Consider the following 19,336-nt stretch of genomic DNA (forward strand, 5'->3'; position numbering starts at 1 on the left):
CATCATTAGAAAAGATAAGCAAAATTAAATATTTAGGAAGATTTGATCTTCTCAGATTCATACACAAGAAATATGGAAATTCTCTTTTTACTATGATTGTGTGTAATGTAAATAGGATTGGGTGTTCATCATCCATTTGTTATTAAAAATTTAAATCTAGTTTTTCTTTATTTGCACCCATTTTTGTCAGTTTGAACTTTGATTGTAGGATATGAATGTGTTGATGTGAACAGTTGCTTCCAACTGAAAAACTCCATAAACCCTTTGTATAGATAAAATTATTTAGTGCATGTGAAATTAGCATATTTTGTTATGGAACCAGCTGAGCTAAATAACAAATAAGAACATTCTAGCTATTTCTTTTAAATCAACCGTTTGAAAGGTAAATTGGATTAACCGTGTCATAAAGTAATAAACAGGTATTAGTAGTGGCAGACCAGATCTGATGCATATCAGATCTGTCTGCCTTTGCAACAATTAAATAGATTACTAATATATGCAGCGATGACCATTAAGATTGAACAAGTAATTTACAAGGAGATGCCTATTAATGAACAGTGATTACTAAATTCAATAATTAACAGAAGCGATGTGAATGTTAAAATATTAATTGTTAGTTAGCACACTAATCAAGAGGAACGATTTGTCTGAAGGGAAAGGTGCGATCAAGGAAAGGTTGCATCCATCACCAAACAAAAGGGTGCAACCATTCAAATTTATATTTAATAAGAATCATATAATCATTAGGGATCAGGGGCTAAGACTGGAAACTAGTGCTGATCACAGCAGGTTTGGCATTAATAATAAATATTAACCGCAGAAGGATATGCTGTTCCTTACTTATCCGATGACAAGTATCTAATTATAATAATATTATTAAGAGGTAGAAATGAATATCTAAGCCTATAATATAAGATATTTATTAATATATATATCTGAATAATAATAAAAAAGGAAGAAAAGATAATCATTAAAGAGAGTAGCCTCCGATTAAGAACCAGACGTCATATTGAGAAGAGCAGCTAATTCACAAAGGCAGCAATTAGTATAAGTGGTGATTATGATTAAATCTAAAAGGGCAGCGATCTTATTTAAGTAAGAGATAATTAAAATAATAACTAAGTTTAAGCTGCAACTAAGGGGAAGGGTTGTGACTCTTTCAGAGAGGCATACCTTGAGAAAGTGGTGACTCTTCATCCCTTCTCAGGATATATATAAGGAGAATCACTTCATTTGGAAGAGGGGGAAAAATAAGGGAACAAAATTCTAATTTCTGAGTTCAGAGCAGCTATAAAGGAGAATAGATCGATGAAGAAGGTAATCTGATATAAGAGACAAATCTGATATAATAAATCAAGGAGAGCAAGCATTGAAGCGGGGCAGATCAGATACAAATCGCCAGATTTCAGGCATACAAAAGGTAATATTCTAACTGAAAATTGGGCAAGCTAGGGTATTTAATAGAAAGGGACATTACATCTCTGAAAGTAGATCCACCTAAATACTGCAGAAAGGAAAGAACATGAAGCAGAGATTCATGATTGTTTTATGACTTCCCCCTGTCAAAACAAGAAGCACGCAACATCGGACATGTTGGCTCTCCTTGGAGTTTGTCACCAAATGTTGAGGTTTTTGGGATTCTTGTGTAGAGCACAGCCCTTATAATGCTCCTGGACCTTTTTTCCTTTCCTATGGGGATGAAGTAATAACACCATGCAGGTCACCTTTTTGTTTTTAATACTTGCTACTTGATGCTCCTCCTCTTCACTGTGGCAACAAGAGAGAATTTGGTGGTAGCAGGTCCACCTGCAAGAATTTTGCCTGCAACAGGAGGATTGGAATTTGAGAAGACCTTTTCCAACAATAGGGTTCTTTTTTGGTTGTTGAATCTGGTGCACAGTAGGCTTTGAATATCTGCTATTCATTTTTATTTCATAAACAGATAAGAAGACAGGCATGGACAAGTTTTTGTCGAAGAAACTATCTTTTTTGTCCTTGCTTCATAAGATTGTTCTTGTCTCTTGGATCAGAATCTGTTTGTTGTTATGATGTCATCGAGATGTTGATATTTGATAACATCTTACAAATGGTCCTTCGAGTCATTGAAATAAATCCTCAATAACCATCTGTTAAATGCTTTGGCTGAAGGCTGTGAAAGTTGCATTCTGCTGGGATGGAGTTTTAGAAAGAACTCACCAATGGTTAAATTAAATCCCTGTTGCTATTGCTTTGATAGTAGTGAACTGTGCCAAATCTTATTGAAAGCCCCCCCTTTTTTTCCCATTAAAATCCCATTTACACCATTGACTTGACATACTATAATTACTCTCTTCTGTGATCTGTTGATTGACTTCACTTATTGTATTTGCTCTCTTTTACGATGTGCTCAAAGATAATATTTGGAATCCTAAGAGGAGTTTTGATCTTCCAACTATTTCTTCATCACTAAACACCCTTTATACCATGATATATGGGTTTGTTTCTTGTTTAGTTGCAATAGTGCTTGTGGAGCTAAAATAATGTGTAATGGCATTAAAGAATGAAATATCTGATATAGAGGATAATGTTGAGATGTAATGAAATTGCACAATACAAGAAGTATGGTAGGGCAATCTGCCCAAGTCTTCAACATTTAAAAAAATAAAAAAAACCTATGACACACCAAATTTCTAGAATGAGGACAGTAGGGGATGGGGGATGTGTTTTGAAGATGGATTTTTTGGGGGCCATTTTTAGAAGATAACAGGGGATGAATTTTAAAAAATAGGAAAACAATTTAAAATATAAGAAATTTCAAATATTCAAATGCTAATATTGATAAGGCATTCATCATATACATTATAGATCCTTAATACATAACATTAGAGTTCAATTGAGAGTTCACATGACAGTTGAAAACCAATTAACAAAATTTAATTGCTTTCATTGTCAATGCGCATATATATTATATAAAATTACAATAACATATGCTGTTGCTCCTAATCAGCATTTGGTAACATTGCATCAAAACAGAGTTTGAGTTTGATCAATGCCACTATGAGGGGCTGCCTCATTCAATGGAACCCCAGCCAATCCCTCTTGTGCCTCTCATCAATTTGGGTGACATCTTTGGGATCAAGAAACCATCGGAAAGTTGGGGTTTGTTGATACTTAGGAGTTTGCCGATTTTGAAGTTGCAAGGAAGCATGCACGATTACCAATTGCATTTGTTTATAGTTAAGCCTATTCTTTTTGATAGAAAGGATGAAATAGTAAGTTTACAAATTCCTATATGCAATAGAGGAACTAACAACTTGTAAAAGGTGGCAAATGATAACATCCTATTCTTTGGTGTATGTGATGTCCACTATTCAAAAGGGTTGGTTTGAGCTAATGTAGCTTTGTCTATCTTTGCTTCTAGTTTGTTGGATGCTGGATTGCAAAGACTAGCAAAGGTAAGCCATTGTGTGCAAAGTAAAGTTCACTTTTCAATTGATACATCTTTTGAAGGACCTTCATTAACCCTTCTTTCACCTCTTCATTATAAGGAGTTAGCCTCCCTACATTTGGTGCATAGCATTTGGGATTTAAAGCAAAGATTTCCATATGAAGTGGGGTGTTCATGGCCTTCCATTGTCGCATCATAATGGGCTTGGTATGATTCTCATATAATCGCAAATTAGGATCCCTTTCATAAACTGGTTGCTTCGTCTGCCCAAGCATGTTGTCACATTTCCCATAGGTCTCTCCAAGATTAGGAGAGTTAGTATTAGCATATCTAATGACATCTACAATAGGTGAGACAAAGGAGCAAACATTTCTACAAACAAAAATATCAAAAAAGAATAGGAGTCAATTGACAAAGCAAATGTTGATACAGAAATTAATAAGATTATCAAGTTACATATAGTAATAAATTAATGATTTAATAATTTAATAAAAAAATAGAATTCTCTTACCTCATAGTGGACCACCAAATATCATTAAAGATCCTTTGTTACACACCTTTCCGTTTAGTAGCGTTTGTAGTAGGCCATCTACTTCACTTTCAATCAACCATCATCAACTATATAGGCTCCTACATCTCAAACGTTCCCTCTAAAAAACTGAAATAACTGATGTATCTAGTCTCCACAAGTTTGAGGAATTACTTCCTCAAAAATGTCTTGAAGATAGCAAGTGGATGTGTTGGTTGGAAATGAACATTTGAATATCTCTAGCTTCTACCACCACTTGCTCCACTTGTTCTATTTTCCGCATGCCTTTCAATGTGTTGTTCAATGTTTGAACACATTGGGTTCAAAAGATGTGCTTGTAAGAATCCTCCACCATTATGTCAACTAATTTGCACACGTGTCTAATTAGTGATCACTTGTACAACATTTGAGGCCCCAACCTACTCTATGGCCTCTTTCAAAGACTAAAATCAGAAGTGGACATCTTTTTGCTTCCTGGAACAATCAATAGTTCTAAGAAAATAAGAGTCAATAGCACATGTGCCCATGATGTTGATGAGTGATTGATATATAATATTTGTCCACCCATCCATGACAATAGAGCGATCTATCTTCATCCAAGTTTGCCTCATGCCCTCCATCACCAAATTCACCTTGGAATATTCATTATCAAGGACAATAGTGCATAGTTTATGTTTTTCAGGGGGTTGAATGAGGCATAGTTGAAAATCTTGGACTTAGATTTCATAGATAATTCCCTCCCATGAAGGGCATCGATTAATGCTATAAGATTTCCACAATCCATGCTATAAGTTTCTTGATGCTTCTGGATTAGATTGTGTGTAATTTTTTATCATCAATCTAATCCAGAAGCATCAAGAAATCTTGGACTTGACAAAAACTCGCCAAGCCCAAAAAACATGACTTGGCAAAAATTGGGCAACTTGAAAAAATCCTTAAGTTTCATTAGAAACGCATTTTTGTTGCAAATTTAATGAGAAGATGCATCCAATGAGTCGATAAATGAATACATAAAAGAAACAAGCTGAGTCTAGTTATATTTTATTGATTTTAATGCAAATTGGGTACAAAATGGCATCCTCATGTGGAATGTTGATGCTGATAGTCTGAAACAAAATGAATTAGCAAATTGTTTTTGTAAAAGTAAGAGTAAATACTACATTAAAACATTTTACATCTTCCTCTTCCCTGCTCTGGCGAAAACTACGGGAGAGATAGAACTAGAGGGTCTAGTCCTAGGAATCTGTTGTGGCTCCTCTACCATGGTTGGTATGACACGCTGTGGCTCGACCTATAACCTAGATGTAGATGTTGGTGGGAATGACTCCTCATTCTACTCAATGTCATCCAATGACAATCCCAATGTAACCCCCTTCTCCAATGCTCGCCTCTCCAAATCATTGATGTCATCTCTGGTAAACAATGGAGGCTGCTCATCCCGCCCTATCCAATCACTCTAAGGATCTATCTCTTCCAAATCAATTGGACCACTTGATATTTCCTATGTCTTTCTTGTGTGCAGCTGAAGATTGTATTGCATAAAGACAAGGTCATTGAGGCATTTCTAAGCTAATTTGCTTTTCTTCTTCATGTGGATGCCCCCCCCCCCCAATTTGCTCACCAAGACTCTACAATCTAAAATATTAAAGAGAAAACAAAGTCAAAACATATTTTATCAAATTATTAATAGTTTTTAACTTGTAATTTCGAAATTTGTAACTTGTAAGATGCTTGTGAAAGGCACCAAATTTTATACCTGGTGTTTGAGTGGTTCTTCCTCTGTTAGCTAGCTTTTAAGAAAAGAGCTTACTCCTTGATCCCTTATAACATTGCAATTCATTGACAATGAGGTCTTTCACCTCAACATGGGGTGACATCCTTGGAAAAAAAACGAGGTTGAGGAAGTATCTTGTTATATGGATGGATTGGTGGAGTTGATTGTTCCACCTCCTATCAATGATTTCCCATATGGGATCAAATTTTAGGAGGCCCCCTTTATAATAATTTCTGATAGACTCCTTTGTCCTATCCATGGCCTCATAAAGATACTCTATCTACCAAGTAGAAAACTCTAACCAAGAGCTCCGACACCTACAATTTAATAAAACAAATAGATTAAAGTTACAAATTTATAATGAAATACTTAAACTAAAAAAATAAATAAATATTCAATCTGAATTTATATTCGATGTTTTGGAGTTACCTTTACAATCTCTGTAGCTCTTTGTGCAAGAAGGTTGTTGAAGACTATGCATGCAATCTTCTCTCCTTCAGGCTTCTTCAAAGAAGTTTAGTCTAGCCATGCTTGACTCACAAACATTTGTTTAAAAGTTAGAGTGCTTGCATATGAATAAATCTTTGATATGTTTGTAATTGCCTATATTTAGACCTATTTTATTTTTTGCTTTGCAGCTACCGGCTATTGTTTGTCCCGGTGTAACTCTTGTAGTTTCTCCTCTTGTGTCACTCATTCAAGATCAGATCATGCATCTTTCCCAGGTCAGTATATACTCTGTAGTAAAATTAAATTTTTCTCCATTTGAATTTGCATACAATCTGAGTTTACATCTGACATTAATCTGGTTTGTTGGTTTAATTGCAACATGGAAAATATCATCCAGGCAAATATCCCTGCAACATATCTTAGTGCAAACATGGAGTGGCAAGAACAGCAACAAATATTTAATGAGCTCAGTTCAAGCTGCTGTAAATTCAAATTGCTGTATGTGACACCAGAAAAGATTGCAAAGTGAGCTCTTGATTTTATGTACAACTTTTCTTTATTCCTTGATATTAATAATAATTGTGGCATTTTAAGTTCTTAAGAAATGGAGAAGTAAATGCAATGTATTTTATTTTAGGGAATTGATTAATAAACTCTTATTTTAGAATTAATATATCAATATTTAACATACTAAGCTACTTCTAATTTCAAATGACAGTCGCTAAAAATTTAGGGAGGGAATTGTTGAACACAATGGAAATAAACATGCTGACTATAAAAAGAGTCCCACGTAGACTCAACATTTTCTGTTGGAAACTCTCTGAATGGCAATTTACCACTTTTTGTAAAAATAGTAATTCACCAAAAATGATAGTATGCTTGGATGTAAACTGCCCTTTACTTCTTGTAATGGCAATTACACTGTCTGAGGTGTGCAAAGTCAATTCTTTGTGTACCATTAACTTTGTGAAGACTAAACTAAACTTCTAATTGCTTTAACCATATGTCCGATTTTCTACACTAATTTCTTGACTGATTTTTAATTTCCACCTTAGGTTTTTACTTTAAACATAATTGATTTTTCGACTGACTCTTCCAAGAACTCCTCATTTGCCAATTTTTTCTTCTTTGGGAAATTCCTTGGTTACAGATCTGTAATGTCCCCTATTTGTGAATTCCCTGATTTAGCCCTAAATCACAATTTCCAAATGAACAAGAGCAGTGTTAGAGATATCTTTCACCTGATTGTGACCTTGCAAAACAGGTTAGAAACCATTTGCAACAATAATTCTTAAAACACAGCACATAGCAGAAATTTCAATTTAATCATAAGATATCTTAAACGTGTTTGGGGAAGCTCAACTGTAGGAGAGCTAGGATAAGGTGACTCGATAAATTCCCTTAGAGATCCTCTACCCTAGGCCAAAGAGCGGATATATCATCCCTCTTGGCCTCATGTGACCCGTGCCATCCATATGAGGTGGTGCATTTAGTGAGGTGTCCTATAACCATTCCCCTCCATCTTGCCATTCATTTCCAACTTACTATGATTGGACTTCTTGGTATATTAAATCACCATGATAAAGGGATGAGGAGTATTCACAATAGGGTGCACTGGAAGCCCATCCCTTCTAAGCCCAAAGGCGGTTCCCCTTGTACCACCTTGGCCTCATGGGACCATTTGGTTACCACCATGAGGTGGCGTACGTAGAAGAGTACCCCAGCGTCGTTCCCCTCCTTGTAATCCCTCATTACCCCTACCATGGTTGAAAAGCAGAATATATATAGAACATCCTATATTATGTCACATATTATATATATTTAAATATTAAACAGTCATAAGCAACAGCACAATCTGAGTCAGCAATGAACAGATGGAAATTAAATTCATTATGCTATATTAGACAGTCATTGACAGCAATGCATCATTAATAGCAGTGTGCAGATATAAATAGTATTCATTCTGCTATGTATAGGGAACTCATACCAAAACCACAGTATAGAATCAAACTGCTGTATACTCAATTATTAATACCCAAACCTGATCTCGTAGATCTGCTCTTTTCAGATGAACTCCTCTGATCTGATTCTCTTTCTGTTTGTATTGAGTGCTATTTCTGCCCTGCTCTAGGTCTGCTTTTAATTAAATTAAATTTCACTGCTTGCTTTCCCTTCAACTCCTCCTTAATATATACCTCTTTCAAGGGAGACGATCATTCACCAAAGGTTGGCCTTCTTATTTTATTTCAACTCCAAGGAGGGTCCGCTCTTAAAGAAATGATCATCATGTGAATGTTGCTTAACTATTTGAAGCCTCAACCATAATTAATCCTAGTCAGCCCTACAATTTGTTTATCTGTTTACTTTGAGTTGGCCCTTATTTAATTGATTTTTATCTTGCTTTCAAACTATTTTGCCTCCTTAAATATTTTATCTCAAGGCTAGGTCGGCTCTAAATGTGTAACTGCTGCTCATTTACTCTGTTTCTGAGTCGGCCCCATCACTTAGACGTCCAGCATTATTACTTATAAATTCCTCAATCGGCCATATCTATTTCTTTGCCTAAACTCTATTTACTAAAGCTGCGATTAGTTTGTTTAGGTCTCTATGGCAAGGGCATGACAAGATCTTGTTTGCCCTCTCGGGTGAATAACTTAAAACATACAGATAAAACACGTAACGCAGAATAATAATGCCATAGATATCAGATGTAATACAAGAGATGTTATTCCAGTCATAATTGTTCTTTCACAGGTTACATTCCGAAGTATATAAAGATGCCAAGGGGGTGCGAGCGCCAACCGTCGCACCGCAACTACCACCCCTCAGCTGCCAACTAACCAACACAATTACAACTTAATTAACTAGTTTTATTTCCGTGTACAATATTGCCGCCAACATCATCCCCCCAAAAGAAAAGAAGTCGTCTCCGGACGACTTAATACAAAATAGAGATGACATTAGTAGAACTGCTGACGCCAGTCAAGCCCGGAACTTATACACCTGGTGCGTCCTCGCCTGAAAACCCTTTTCTGCTACCATCCGATGATCAAGTGCGGATTTCACCATTATTGCTTCCTTCGACATCACAGTCCTCCTGTGCCTAAACCAAACTTGTCTGCAAAACACGCGTTTCAGTCTCAGCCTCCACCAACTGCTACTCAAATGATACTGTCTCCCTAGCCAATTTGTCCTCGATAGCCACCCGCGCTGCCCTCTCGACATCCAACTCCTGGGTACGTGTTGTGACCATTTCACACATCGCCCCATTAGAATGGGGACCCCCTCTTTTTGCCTTAGGTTTTGCTTTCTCTTTGCTTGTTTTTCTCTCTGCTTTTAGGGTTTTGAGTGAGTGAGTGGTCTGCCTGGGCTGGCTAGATTAGGGCTAAACCTTGGAAGCTCGTTTTAAGGTTTCTTTCAAGCTAAGTCTAGTTTTGTTTAGGGAGGTTGTTAGTCGTCTGCCTGAAGCCTCAAGATTGCCATAATGAAGCATGCCTTTCAGGAGAGTCAAGTGGGTTAGATCAAGACACAGGGAGAATAGGTCTCAAGTCAGGTCTAGATTGAAAGAGGGTTTTTCTTGTCAGGGTCCTGTTTGTTTACCTGTCTAAGTCAGTTGAGCAGAGCTAGTGAAGAAAAGGAGTTGGTTTGATCAAGTTTGATGGAGGATGAAGCGAATCAAGGTAACATCTAGTTTGAAAATGTCAATTTCGCTCCTGACCCTTCCAGAGGGTCCAGGATGAAAATCATTGTAAACCTCTTTTTTCTCCTCATTTTTGACTAAGAGATGCTTTCTAGGGCATGTTTGGAGGTGAATTGATATATTCTTGCTTGGAGAGGGATTTGATTTGTTTTTGAAGAGCAAGATAATGCCGGAAAGAGGATTTTCGCTCCTGACCCTTCCAGAGGGTCCAGAGCAAATTTCATCCTAAACACTATTTCTTGCCTTGGATAGACTTGCAATCCTGTTCTTAGCTTAGAAAATGATCTAACTTTGCCTTGTGAGGTGGTTTGAAACTTGAAGACTGAGCAATTTGGCCTGGAATGGAGATTTCGCTCCTGACCCTTCCAGAGGGTCCAGAGCGAAAATCTTATTAGAGCTTATTTTTCACTAACTTTGGTTAAGTTTTGATGTGCAGGGTATCTTGGAGGGAGGATTGAACGTTCTTGTCACATTTGAAGATTTGGAAGCTTGCAAAATGAAAGATTTTTGGACGAGAAGGGAAATTTCGCTCTTGATCCTTCCAAAGGGTCCAGAGCAAAATTCCCAAAAGCTCTTATTATGTAGTGAAGAAGGTCAAGTTTTGGGCATGAATTAAACGAGAATAACTTGCTTTTGCCTCCTGAAGATGTTTTAACTTGGAAAGTGAAGGATTTTGCCCAAAAGGAGAATTTTCGCTCCTGACCCTTCCAGAGGGTCCAGGGCGAAAATTCTTCAATCACCTATTTTTCTTGCAAAATCAAGTCACTCTTTGGTTTTTGTGGCTTGGATGAGAGGAGAGTAGTGTCTTTTTTTCCTTGAGAGGTGAAATCAACTTGAAATGATGATGAATTGAGCCTGAATTAAGAAATTTTCGCTCCTGACCCTTCCAAAGGGTCCAGGGCGAAAATCTCTATAGGAGACATTTCTTGTTCAGTTTGGTCGAATTGAAGTGTCAAAGGCATGATGAAAGGAAGAATGAGCATGTTGAAAACCTTGGGCATGTTTAGAAATGAAGAAAATGAAGGATTCTAGCCAGGAAAGGCAATTTCGCTCCTGACCCTTCCAAAGGGTCCAGAGCGAAATTCCTTATAAACACATTTTTTAGCCTTTCTTGGATATGAAACCTTAATCCTAGCATGATGAAACATGAAATCCCACTTGGCAAAGAAGTTTTAATGTGAAAAAATGAAGATTTTTGGTCAAGATTGTAATTTTCGCTCCTGACCCTTCCAAAGGGTCCAGAGCGAATTTTCTCAAAATCACCTTTTGCTATCAAATTTTGTTAAGCCAAGTATGGGATAAGGTCAAACATAGAAAGAATTACCCCTGGGAGTGAATTGAGGTTGCAAGAAATCATCAAAAAGTGAAGGAATTGAGCCAAATGGTGAATTTCGCTCCTGACCCTTCCAAAGGGTCCATAGCGAAATTCCTAAAAATACCTATTTTCTTGCAAGGTGAAGGCAACTTTTTAGATTTTATGGCTTGAATGGGTGTGAGGAAGTGTGTTTTGCCTTTTGAAGATGATTGAGATTGTCAAGAGGAAGCAATTAAGTCTAGAACATGATTTTCGCTCCTCACCCTTCCAAAGGGTCCAGAGCGAAAATCCTCAAAACTATCCTTTCTTCCAAAGTTTGGGCAAAGTTAAGCTTAGACATGGGTGTGAGAAGACATTTGAATTGCCTTGAAGTGGAATTGGATTGCTAAGAATGCAAATTTTGAAGCCAAGAGGGAAATTCGCTCCTGACCCTTCCAGAGGGTCTAGGGCGAAATTTCCAAATTCTCCTATTTTCCTTGCAGTTCAAGATAAGATTTTGGTTTTCAGGGCTCAAAGTGGAGTAAGGCATGATGTTCTATGCCTTGGAAATGATTTGAAGTTGAAAGGATGAAGGAATTGCCCTAAAACCTAAAAATTGCTCCTGACCCTTCCAAAGGGTCCAGGGCGAAAATCCTAAAACCAACATGTTCCTTTCAAGTTTGTGCTAAGGCAAGACTAGACCAAGGTAGAAAAGGCCTTTGAGACCACCTTTGAGTAGATGTTTGTTCCAAAAAATGATGATTCTAGGTCAGAAGAAGAAAATCGCTCCTGACCCTTCCAGAGGGTCCAGGGCAAAAATCTCACAACCCTATTTTGCCTTGCAAGAACAAACCAAGCTTGGGTGGAGTGAATGAAGAAGACCATTGCCTAGCTTTGAGTGAAGGATTAAAGAGAAAATGATGAAGGAGTAAGCCTAAGCAAGAAAAATCGCTCTTGACCCTTCCAAAGGGTCCAAGGCGAAAAACCCTAAAATCACCTTTTTCTTCCTGATTTGAGTGAGACTAGGCTTGGACTACAATGAAAGAACCTATTTGGAATGCCTTGAAGAGGTTTTGGACCTTCAAAAATGAGAATTTTGAGCTCAGGAGAGAATTTCGCTCCCGACCCTTCCAAAGGGTCCAGAGCGAAATTCCCAAAAATACAATATTTCCTTCAAAGTTTTGATGAACTAACCCAGTGATGGAGATAAATGAACCCTGGAGATTGCCTTGGAGGAGTTTAATGATCAAACTAAGGTGAATTTTGGCCTAAAATGTAAAAATCGCTCCTGACCCTTCCAGAGGGTCCAGGGTGAAATTCACATTTTCACCTAATTTCCTCATGTGAAAGACTAAAAATTGAAATGCAAGACTTTGATTTGGGCAAAACAAACATGAACTCGCCTTCCGGGAGATTTTGGAATGAAGGGAATAAGTTATTCAAGACCTAATTTGAAAAATCGCTCTTGACCCTTCCAAAGGGTCCAGGGCGAAATCATCAAAAACCTATCATTCAACCTTGATTGATTAAGTTTAGGGCAAATTGCAAGATTGTAAAGACAAAGACATGGAAATTTGCAAATGTAGGTTGAGAAAATTTCAATTTCATCAAGAGAACAAGCGTGGATAAGGGGTTCAAACAAGTCTTGAAGTGAATCTAGACCTTCATCACTTGGAATATTTCAAAACTTAAGGAGAAAGGAAATTTCATTAAACCTCAATCAAACCTCCATATTCCTAATTTTCACCAAATTTGCCAAATTCAAGACATTTGGGAGGTTAAATTAAGTTCGCATAATTTGAGGCCTTTATAATTGAATTAATTAATTTTTAAAGCCTTAAAGAAAATATAAAATCCACCTTGGAGGCCTTGAAATTAATTTTAAAATTTAAAAAATAAAAGGAGAGCGCTTAAAATACATTTATTTGCTTTTACAAGCAAGTCGGCCTCCTTTTAAGTGAGATTTTATCTTATTTTATTGCTAAATACCTAAGTCGGCCTCATGAGGATTAGGGTGAGCGCCCTATTTAAGGGAGATGCTTTGTGGTGAATCCAAATCATTCATTCATTGTTCTAAATGCGATCTTGAGGAGCAGATTGGAGGAGCGAAATCTAGCAGATTGGAGGCGAATTCTTACTAAGTTGGAGGCTAAATTTCCAGAATTTGCCAAGTGGTTGGAGGTTAGTGGAAGGCGAACTTCTTTTGAAGGTTAATCAAGACATAATTCATTTAAAGGGAGACCAAAATCCAATCCTTATCCAGCAAGATTTGATCTTTTTCCTTCCATTTTCCAAGGTTCATAGTTAAGCATTCAAGAGGAAGGTATGAAGAATCCTTTTTGAAGTTCTTATTCAAAACTTGTTTTGATTTCCATAGCAATCTTTTAAAGTCTAAGTCTTGAAAAAATCTAATTTCCATTCATAATTAATTTGAAAATTTAGAATTCTTGATTTATCATGTCTTTTTCAAATTGATGTTTTGAATTATTCCCTTGAAAGGTCTTAGATCCTATGCTATAAGATATTATACTCAAAGACTAGCTTTAATCTTTTGTGTAGGTATCAAACGAAGACCCCCAAGGCAGGAGGATCAATTACTTGGCAGACTCTCATCAAAGAAGATCAAGCTAGATCAAGGACGATCTCCTCTAGCCCAGTAATCATCAAGGAAGGTCTCCTCCAGTCCAGCATCATTAAGGACGACCTTCTCCATCTATCTTCCAGTCTAGCATTTGAAGGAAGGCATCACCAAATTGAGCATCAACCAAGTGTTTGACGAGGTGGCTTCCTAGTCATCACTCCTCCAGTCGGGTTGGTCCACCTCAGCATGTCCAGATTCAATGTACCTGGCTCATTAAAGATGGCACAAACTTCGATGTACCTACCTCGGCTATCCATTGGTCGAATATTCCAGAGAAGACATGTGTCCAAATAATGCAATTATTTCATTGGTTAGAATTAAGTTTGTTATAACAAACCCTAATTAGGGTTTCATTGTAAAATCTTGGCCATTGATCTTGAATTGATCCAAGCCGTTCATTGTATTTGAGGATGCTATATATGCCCTCACTCATTTCATTTTAAAGAGAGAAAAAGTTAGAAAAGAGAGAGAAAGTTAGAGAGAAATTAGTCGTTGTTTGTAGCAAGATTGAGTAGTGAAGAAAGAATTTTGAACAATTGTTGTCCATTTGGCTATGAGATCAATAAAATATTGAAGTTATGGTGTTTTATTGCAATACTTGTGGCTATCTTCATGATTGTTTATCTTCTTGAATCACTCTCAGTTGAAATAGCATTTAAGTTCTAAGTTTGAAGGACGAAGTGTTGTGCTTGATCTTTAATAAGATTCACATTCCAAACCACTAGCTTCTTACTGATTGTAAGAACGCCTTGTGTGGTCAACTGGAAACGTTGAGATTGATTAAGAATTCAATCATTCTTGGAAGTATTGATATGTATCTCTATGATAGTATCTATATCCTTGATGATTTGAAAGTTATTGAATCCCCTTAGAAGATCGCATCAATTCCAGTAGAGTTGTAATTTCTTGGTGATACTGAAATTGGTAGAATCTTATCAAATCTAGTCCTCAATGAGTCATTCTTAGGATTAGTTCAAGTATTCCTTCCTTGAAACCCTTACCTTTTGACATTTTTTTGAAATCTGTTAGTGTTAGGAAAATCCTGTTCCTTCATTTGGAAAGAGAGTAAAATGGACAAGCTTTCTCTGAAAGTACGTAAGGCCCCTTGAAGAAACAACATACACAACGACCACTGGTGCTTATCCACACGTAGAGATCTTACAACAAAGAACCTTGAAGTCATCTTGATTGATCCTTTTCGCTACATCTTCAGCATTTAGAGACTTTATTCAAGAGAGGATAAGATACCTCTGGGTATTTTATTCTGTGTTTGGTTGTGTAAAAAATACACATCAACAGTACGCTAAGCTAAGTCTCACGCTACTCCTACCTCCAACCTGGTGGTTAGCTCCTCCCGAGCCCTCTCTGCATCCACCAAGGCAACCTCATGTCTAGCCGAGACATACTCCGAGTTCCTCAAAGCGTACCATTCATGCCTGGAGGTGGCCACAACCCTCTGTCACAAAGGCTACGAGACACCTCAAATCCTCCATCACACTCCCCAAAGGTTGATAACTGAATTGAATAACTCTCTTGTGTCGTATGATTTCGCGTTCTTGCAATGCCTTCCCTCAAACTCTGTTTGTTCGCAACCTCCAAATCCGTCTCCCCTTAGATGATTGTTGACTAACTCTGTTTGTTCACAGCGCCCCTCGCGGGGTCCAGGGGCAGTGCATCATTTCTGTGATATTTTAAGATGTCAAAACCCTTCTTCTCCACTCTAATATTTTCAGCGTCCTGGCTCCAGATGTCATCGAATGATTTTTTCAATCTGGTCGTCGTCGTTTTTTTTTTATATCCACTGTAATGTCCCCGATGGCACCCGGCCATACAACCTCCCCGTATGGTCAACAACACTGACACCTCCAATCGTACAACCACCTGCCCGTGCCGTCAACACCCCTTCACCGTACGGATCACCCCATATGGAATACACGACCAACCGGTTACCATACACACTGTACGAGCCTCCTTCTACACGCCGAATGCTTAACTACCTCCTGGATGGTTGTGTATGGCTGCATATGCCTTGCGTGTGCCTGCCTTGTGCTTGCGTGGGCGCTGCGTTGTTGGGCGGAGTGCGTTTGTGCGTGTCTGTGCATTTGGGCGGGGGTTGCTGCATGTGCACGTGTTTATATCTTCGGTTGTGCTTATGCCTTGCGGCGGCGGCGGTTTCCACCGCACGGTCCACCGTCGGTGTTGCCACCGCCCGGTGGTTCCATCGCCGGTGGTCCCACCGTCAGTGTTGCCACCGCACGGTGGTGCTACCGTACGGTGGTTCCACCACCAGTGTTGCCACTGCACGGTGGTGCTACCGTACGATGGCTCTATCGTGGCTTTTTTTTAAATTTTTTTTTTCTCCCAGCCGTACGGTCAACTGCCGTATAGACTCGTACGGCCGTACGTTTTTTATTTATTTTAAATTTCCTAATTTAGTTGTCTAGAGAGTCTTCGGTTCAGGTCCCCTGTCTCTGGGATCGCTCTTCATCCTTCTTGGTTTTCCTCGCCCAAGAATCTCCTGCGTTGGTCCCGTGCCTCTCAAGTCGCTTGCCCGACCTCTCAAGTCCCCTTCCATCCTCTCGGGTCCCCCTCCGGACTCTCGGGTGTCCTTCCGGCCTCTCGGGCCCCTGCGCGCTTCTCGTGGTAGCGTTTCAATTTGGACCCGTTGTTGGCAAGTCTATTTTCAATGGCCATCCGAAGACCTGGAACCACAAATTCTAAAGGGACCACAATCTCCTTCCCGTACATAAGAAGAAGAAGAATTATAAAGATTTTGAAGGCTGCGGCCTTCCATACAAGGTTCCAATCGTTGCCAACACGAATGATCTTGGGATTATCTATGTCACCGAGGTTTGGGGCGTCTCCCTTCCAATATTCTATGTATTCTGGCAGGTACACCTCCTCTGTTACTTGCTCTGGTTCCTCTACTTCGAGCCTGTAGCTCTGGAACATTTCATAATCCTCCATCTGCCAGTGGAAGAGCCCGTTCAATGACCCTGTCTCATCCTCAGAGCACTCTCCTAGTTTAAGTCCCTTCGTCGTTGGGCTCCCTGCAGCCCCGTCCTTCGTCCCTCGGGTCGCCTTTTCCTTCATCCTCCGATTCCGAAGATGATGCTAGTTCCTCGTCAACAACCTGGGTCCTCAGATCAATGGTGTACTTCCGCCCCCCTTTCTCCATAGAAAGGGTGTTCTTTTTCCAGTCGTGGTTCACCTTTGCTGTAACCAGCCACCCTCTACCTAAGATGGCGTCGTACCCCTTCTTCTGGAGTGGGATTATCACAAAATCTAGTATGAAAGGTTGCGTGCCGATGGTGACCGGTTGGGCCATCAGGGTGTCGAGTGGCTTGATGCCGTGCTGGTCTGCACCTACCAAGTTGAACGTGGGTGGCCATAGTGTTGGCTTCCCCAGCTTCTTCCACGTATCCTCTGGCAGTACATTCACCCCCGAACCTCCGTCCACGATGGTGTCTTTGAGGATAGCCTCGAGAATTCCCATCTCTACTACAGCAGGATGCCGACCACTATTTAAGGCCAACAACATTGGGTCAACCGAGGGGCTGACTGGAACTTCCGCCCATGTGGCACGCAAAGGTGCCTGCGCAGTGGTTTGTATGGAACTAAAAATGGCGGTCCTTAATTGTGGCATTGTTTCTAGAAGGTCCTTTACCCTTATAGGTACTTCCATTTGCAGTACTTGCCCAATGATGTTATTTTCTGCTTCCGTACGGGATGATGTACTTGCCACCTTGTTGTCCCGTCGTTCGGCCGTCATCTCATGTTCAATATTGGCCTTTGCCTCCCGTAATCTCTCCTCTGTACGGGGGTCGGGATAAGTGGCCTTTTTCGTATGGGCGCGAGTGATCGCCAGTACTTCTTTCTCACCAGTCTTCTCAGCCTTCTCAATGTTGAGGAGATTAACCCCTGCCTTTGGGCAATTTGCGTCCTCATGGTCGCCTTGCCCACACCATCGGGAGAGGTGCTGAGGGGTGGCTTCCTTCGTGCAATCACGGGTGAAGTGCCCCCACTGATTACAGGCCCTACATTGGATAATTGGCCGGCCCTTGGCGTCATACTGAATACGGCTTCCGTTATTGTTATTGTTGCTATTCCTTCTGCCGCCGCGTCTGTTGTCCCGGTAACCTCCAGATGATGTCGTTGTGTTGGTTTGCTGGGCCGTACCCGCTAGTGCGGATGTTGTGGCCTGCTCCGTGAACAACAGTTGGCTCACTTGCGTGCTTCGGGTTTTCATGTTGTATGGGCATTCCTTGATGGAGTGTCCCATCACTTGGCAAATCTCGCAAATGCTTTCTTCGGGCAAGTACCCTTTGTATGCTCCTCCTCTTTGCACTCAGTGCACCATATGTCCCCTTCAGTTCGACTGGTGCTTCTCATTGTTTTGAACTCCTTCCTCATTCGCTCCATGTCTTTCTGGAGCGCTTGCACCCGCTTGCTAGCCTCACCGTCGCTGCTGCTTTCCTGTGAAGAGTCATCCTCCTCGGATGAGCTATCCTTCTTTTTTTTCTTCGATGTCTTGGTCTCGCTCTCGAGATCCATCGCTCTATTGTATGCATCTTCGTACGATGTCGGTGGGAGAATTTTCATCTTCTTTCGGAGGGAGTGTTTCAGTCCCTCCACAAACCATCTCTTTTTCAACCCATCCGTTGGTTGACTCTCCATTTTTCCCAACAGTTCCTTCAGCCGCTGACTATAGGCTCGGACAATCTCATTCTTGTTTTGCTTTGTTCCATAGATTTCAGCAACTATTTCGTTGTCATCTCTCAGGAGGCGGAACTCTATCCCAAACTCCTTCTTCAGATCGGGCCATGTGTCGACTTTGGCCTTATCCATATCTGAGTACCAGTCTATGGCCACTCCCTTCAAGGTTGCTGGGAATTGTGTTACCCATTCGTCTTGATCGGTAACACCGTTTGTTGACCATATGGTTTCGCACGGTCGACAATGGCGGACGGGATCTTCCTTCCCGTCGCCGTTGAACTTTGGTAGTTTCTGTTTACTTGCCATTGATGGGTGTCGTCTCCCCTGAGGTGGCTGTGGCTGTGTCTGAGCCCCTGCGTCGCTCCCTCCGGCGTCGGTGGTGTGTCCTGCGTGGGTGATTGGGGGTACGGTGTTTTGCCTGCCGTGTGTAGCACCTACAGCCGTACGGTTGTCCTCCCCTTCGTTCTCACCCGTGCCCACTCCTGGCTCCTTTTGGTGATCCTCACTTTGTGGTGTAAGGGATAAGTTTCTAAACTGATCCCGAGTCTCCTCGACTAGATTCTGCCGTAACCTTGTTTCCTCCAGAAACTCTTCGTGGCTCCGCACCCTACAGTGTTTTGGCGACGCGTAGAAATTTCCGTCGGCTTTTGCACCCTCCGTGACACCTCCTTGGTTCGCCTCGGGCCACCCTTCGGAAGGTCGTCCTTTGGCAAGTTGCCTCAGCCTCCGTCTACGTTCTACTTGCTGCTCCAGAATCAAGGCCCTCTGTGCGGCCTCCCACTCGTCCGTTTCTGCTTTTTTATTT

The 19,336-nt window shown here is 40.2% G+C and overlaps 1 protein-coding gene across 2 annotated transcripts in view; it reads left to right on the top strand.

Annotated features, from left to right (window-relative positions):
* The window catches only part of LOC131045163 (ATP-dependent DNA helicase Q-like 4A), a 71,956-nt gene that overhangs the window by 36,451 nt on the left and 16,169 nt on the right, over positions 1 to 19,336 (top strand). For both annotated transcript variants that reach the window (XM_057978704.2, XM_057978694.2), the window contains 2 exons: positions 6,369 to 6,455; positions 6,578 to 6,705. In XM_057978704.2, the coding sequence (XP_057834687.2) occupies positions 6,369 to 6,455; positions 6,578 to 6,705 (215 nt within the window). The remainder of the gene's footprint in view (positions 1 to 6,368; positions 6,456 to 6,577; positions 6,706 to 19,336) is intronic.

The sequence above is a fragment of the Cryptomeria japonica genome, chromosome 3 (assembly GCF_030272615.1).
Source record: "Cryptomeria japonica chromosome 3, Sugi_1.0, whole genome shotgun sequence".
NCBI lineage: Eukaryota > Viridiplantae > Streptophyta > Pinopsida > Cupressales > Cupressaceae > Cryptomeria > Cryptomeria japonica.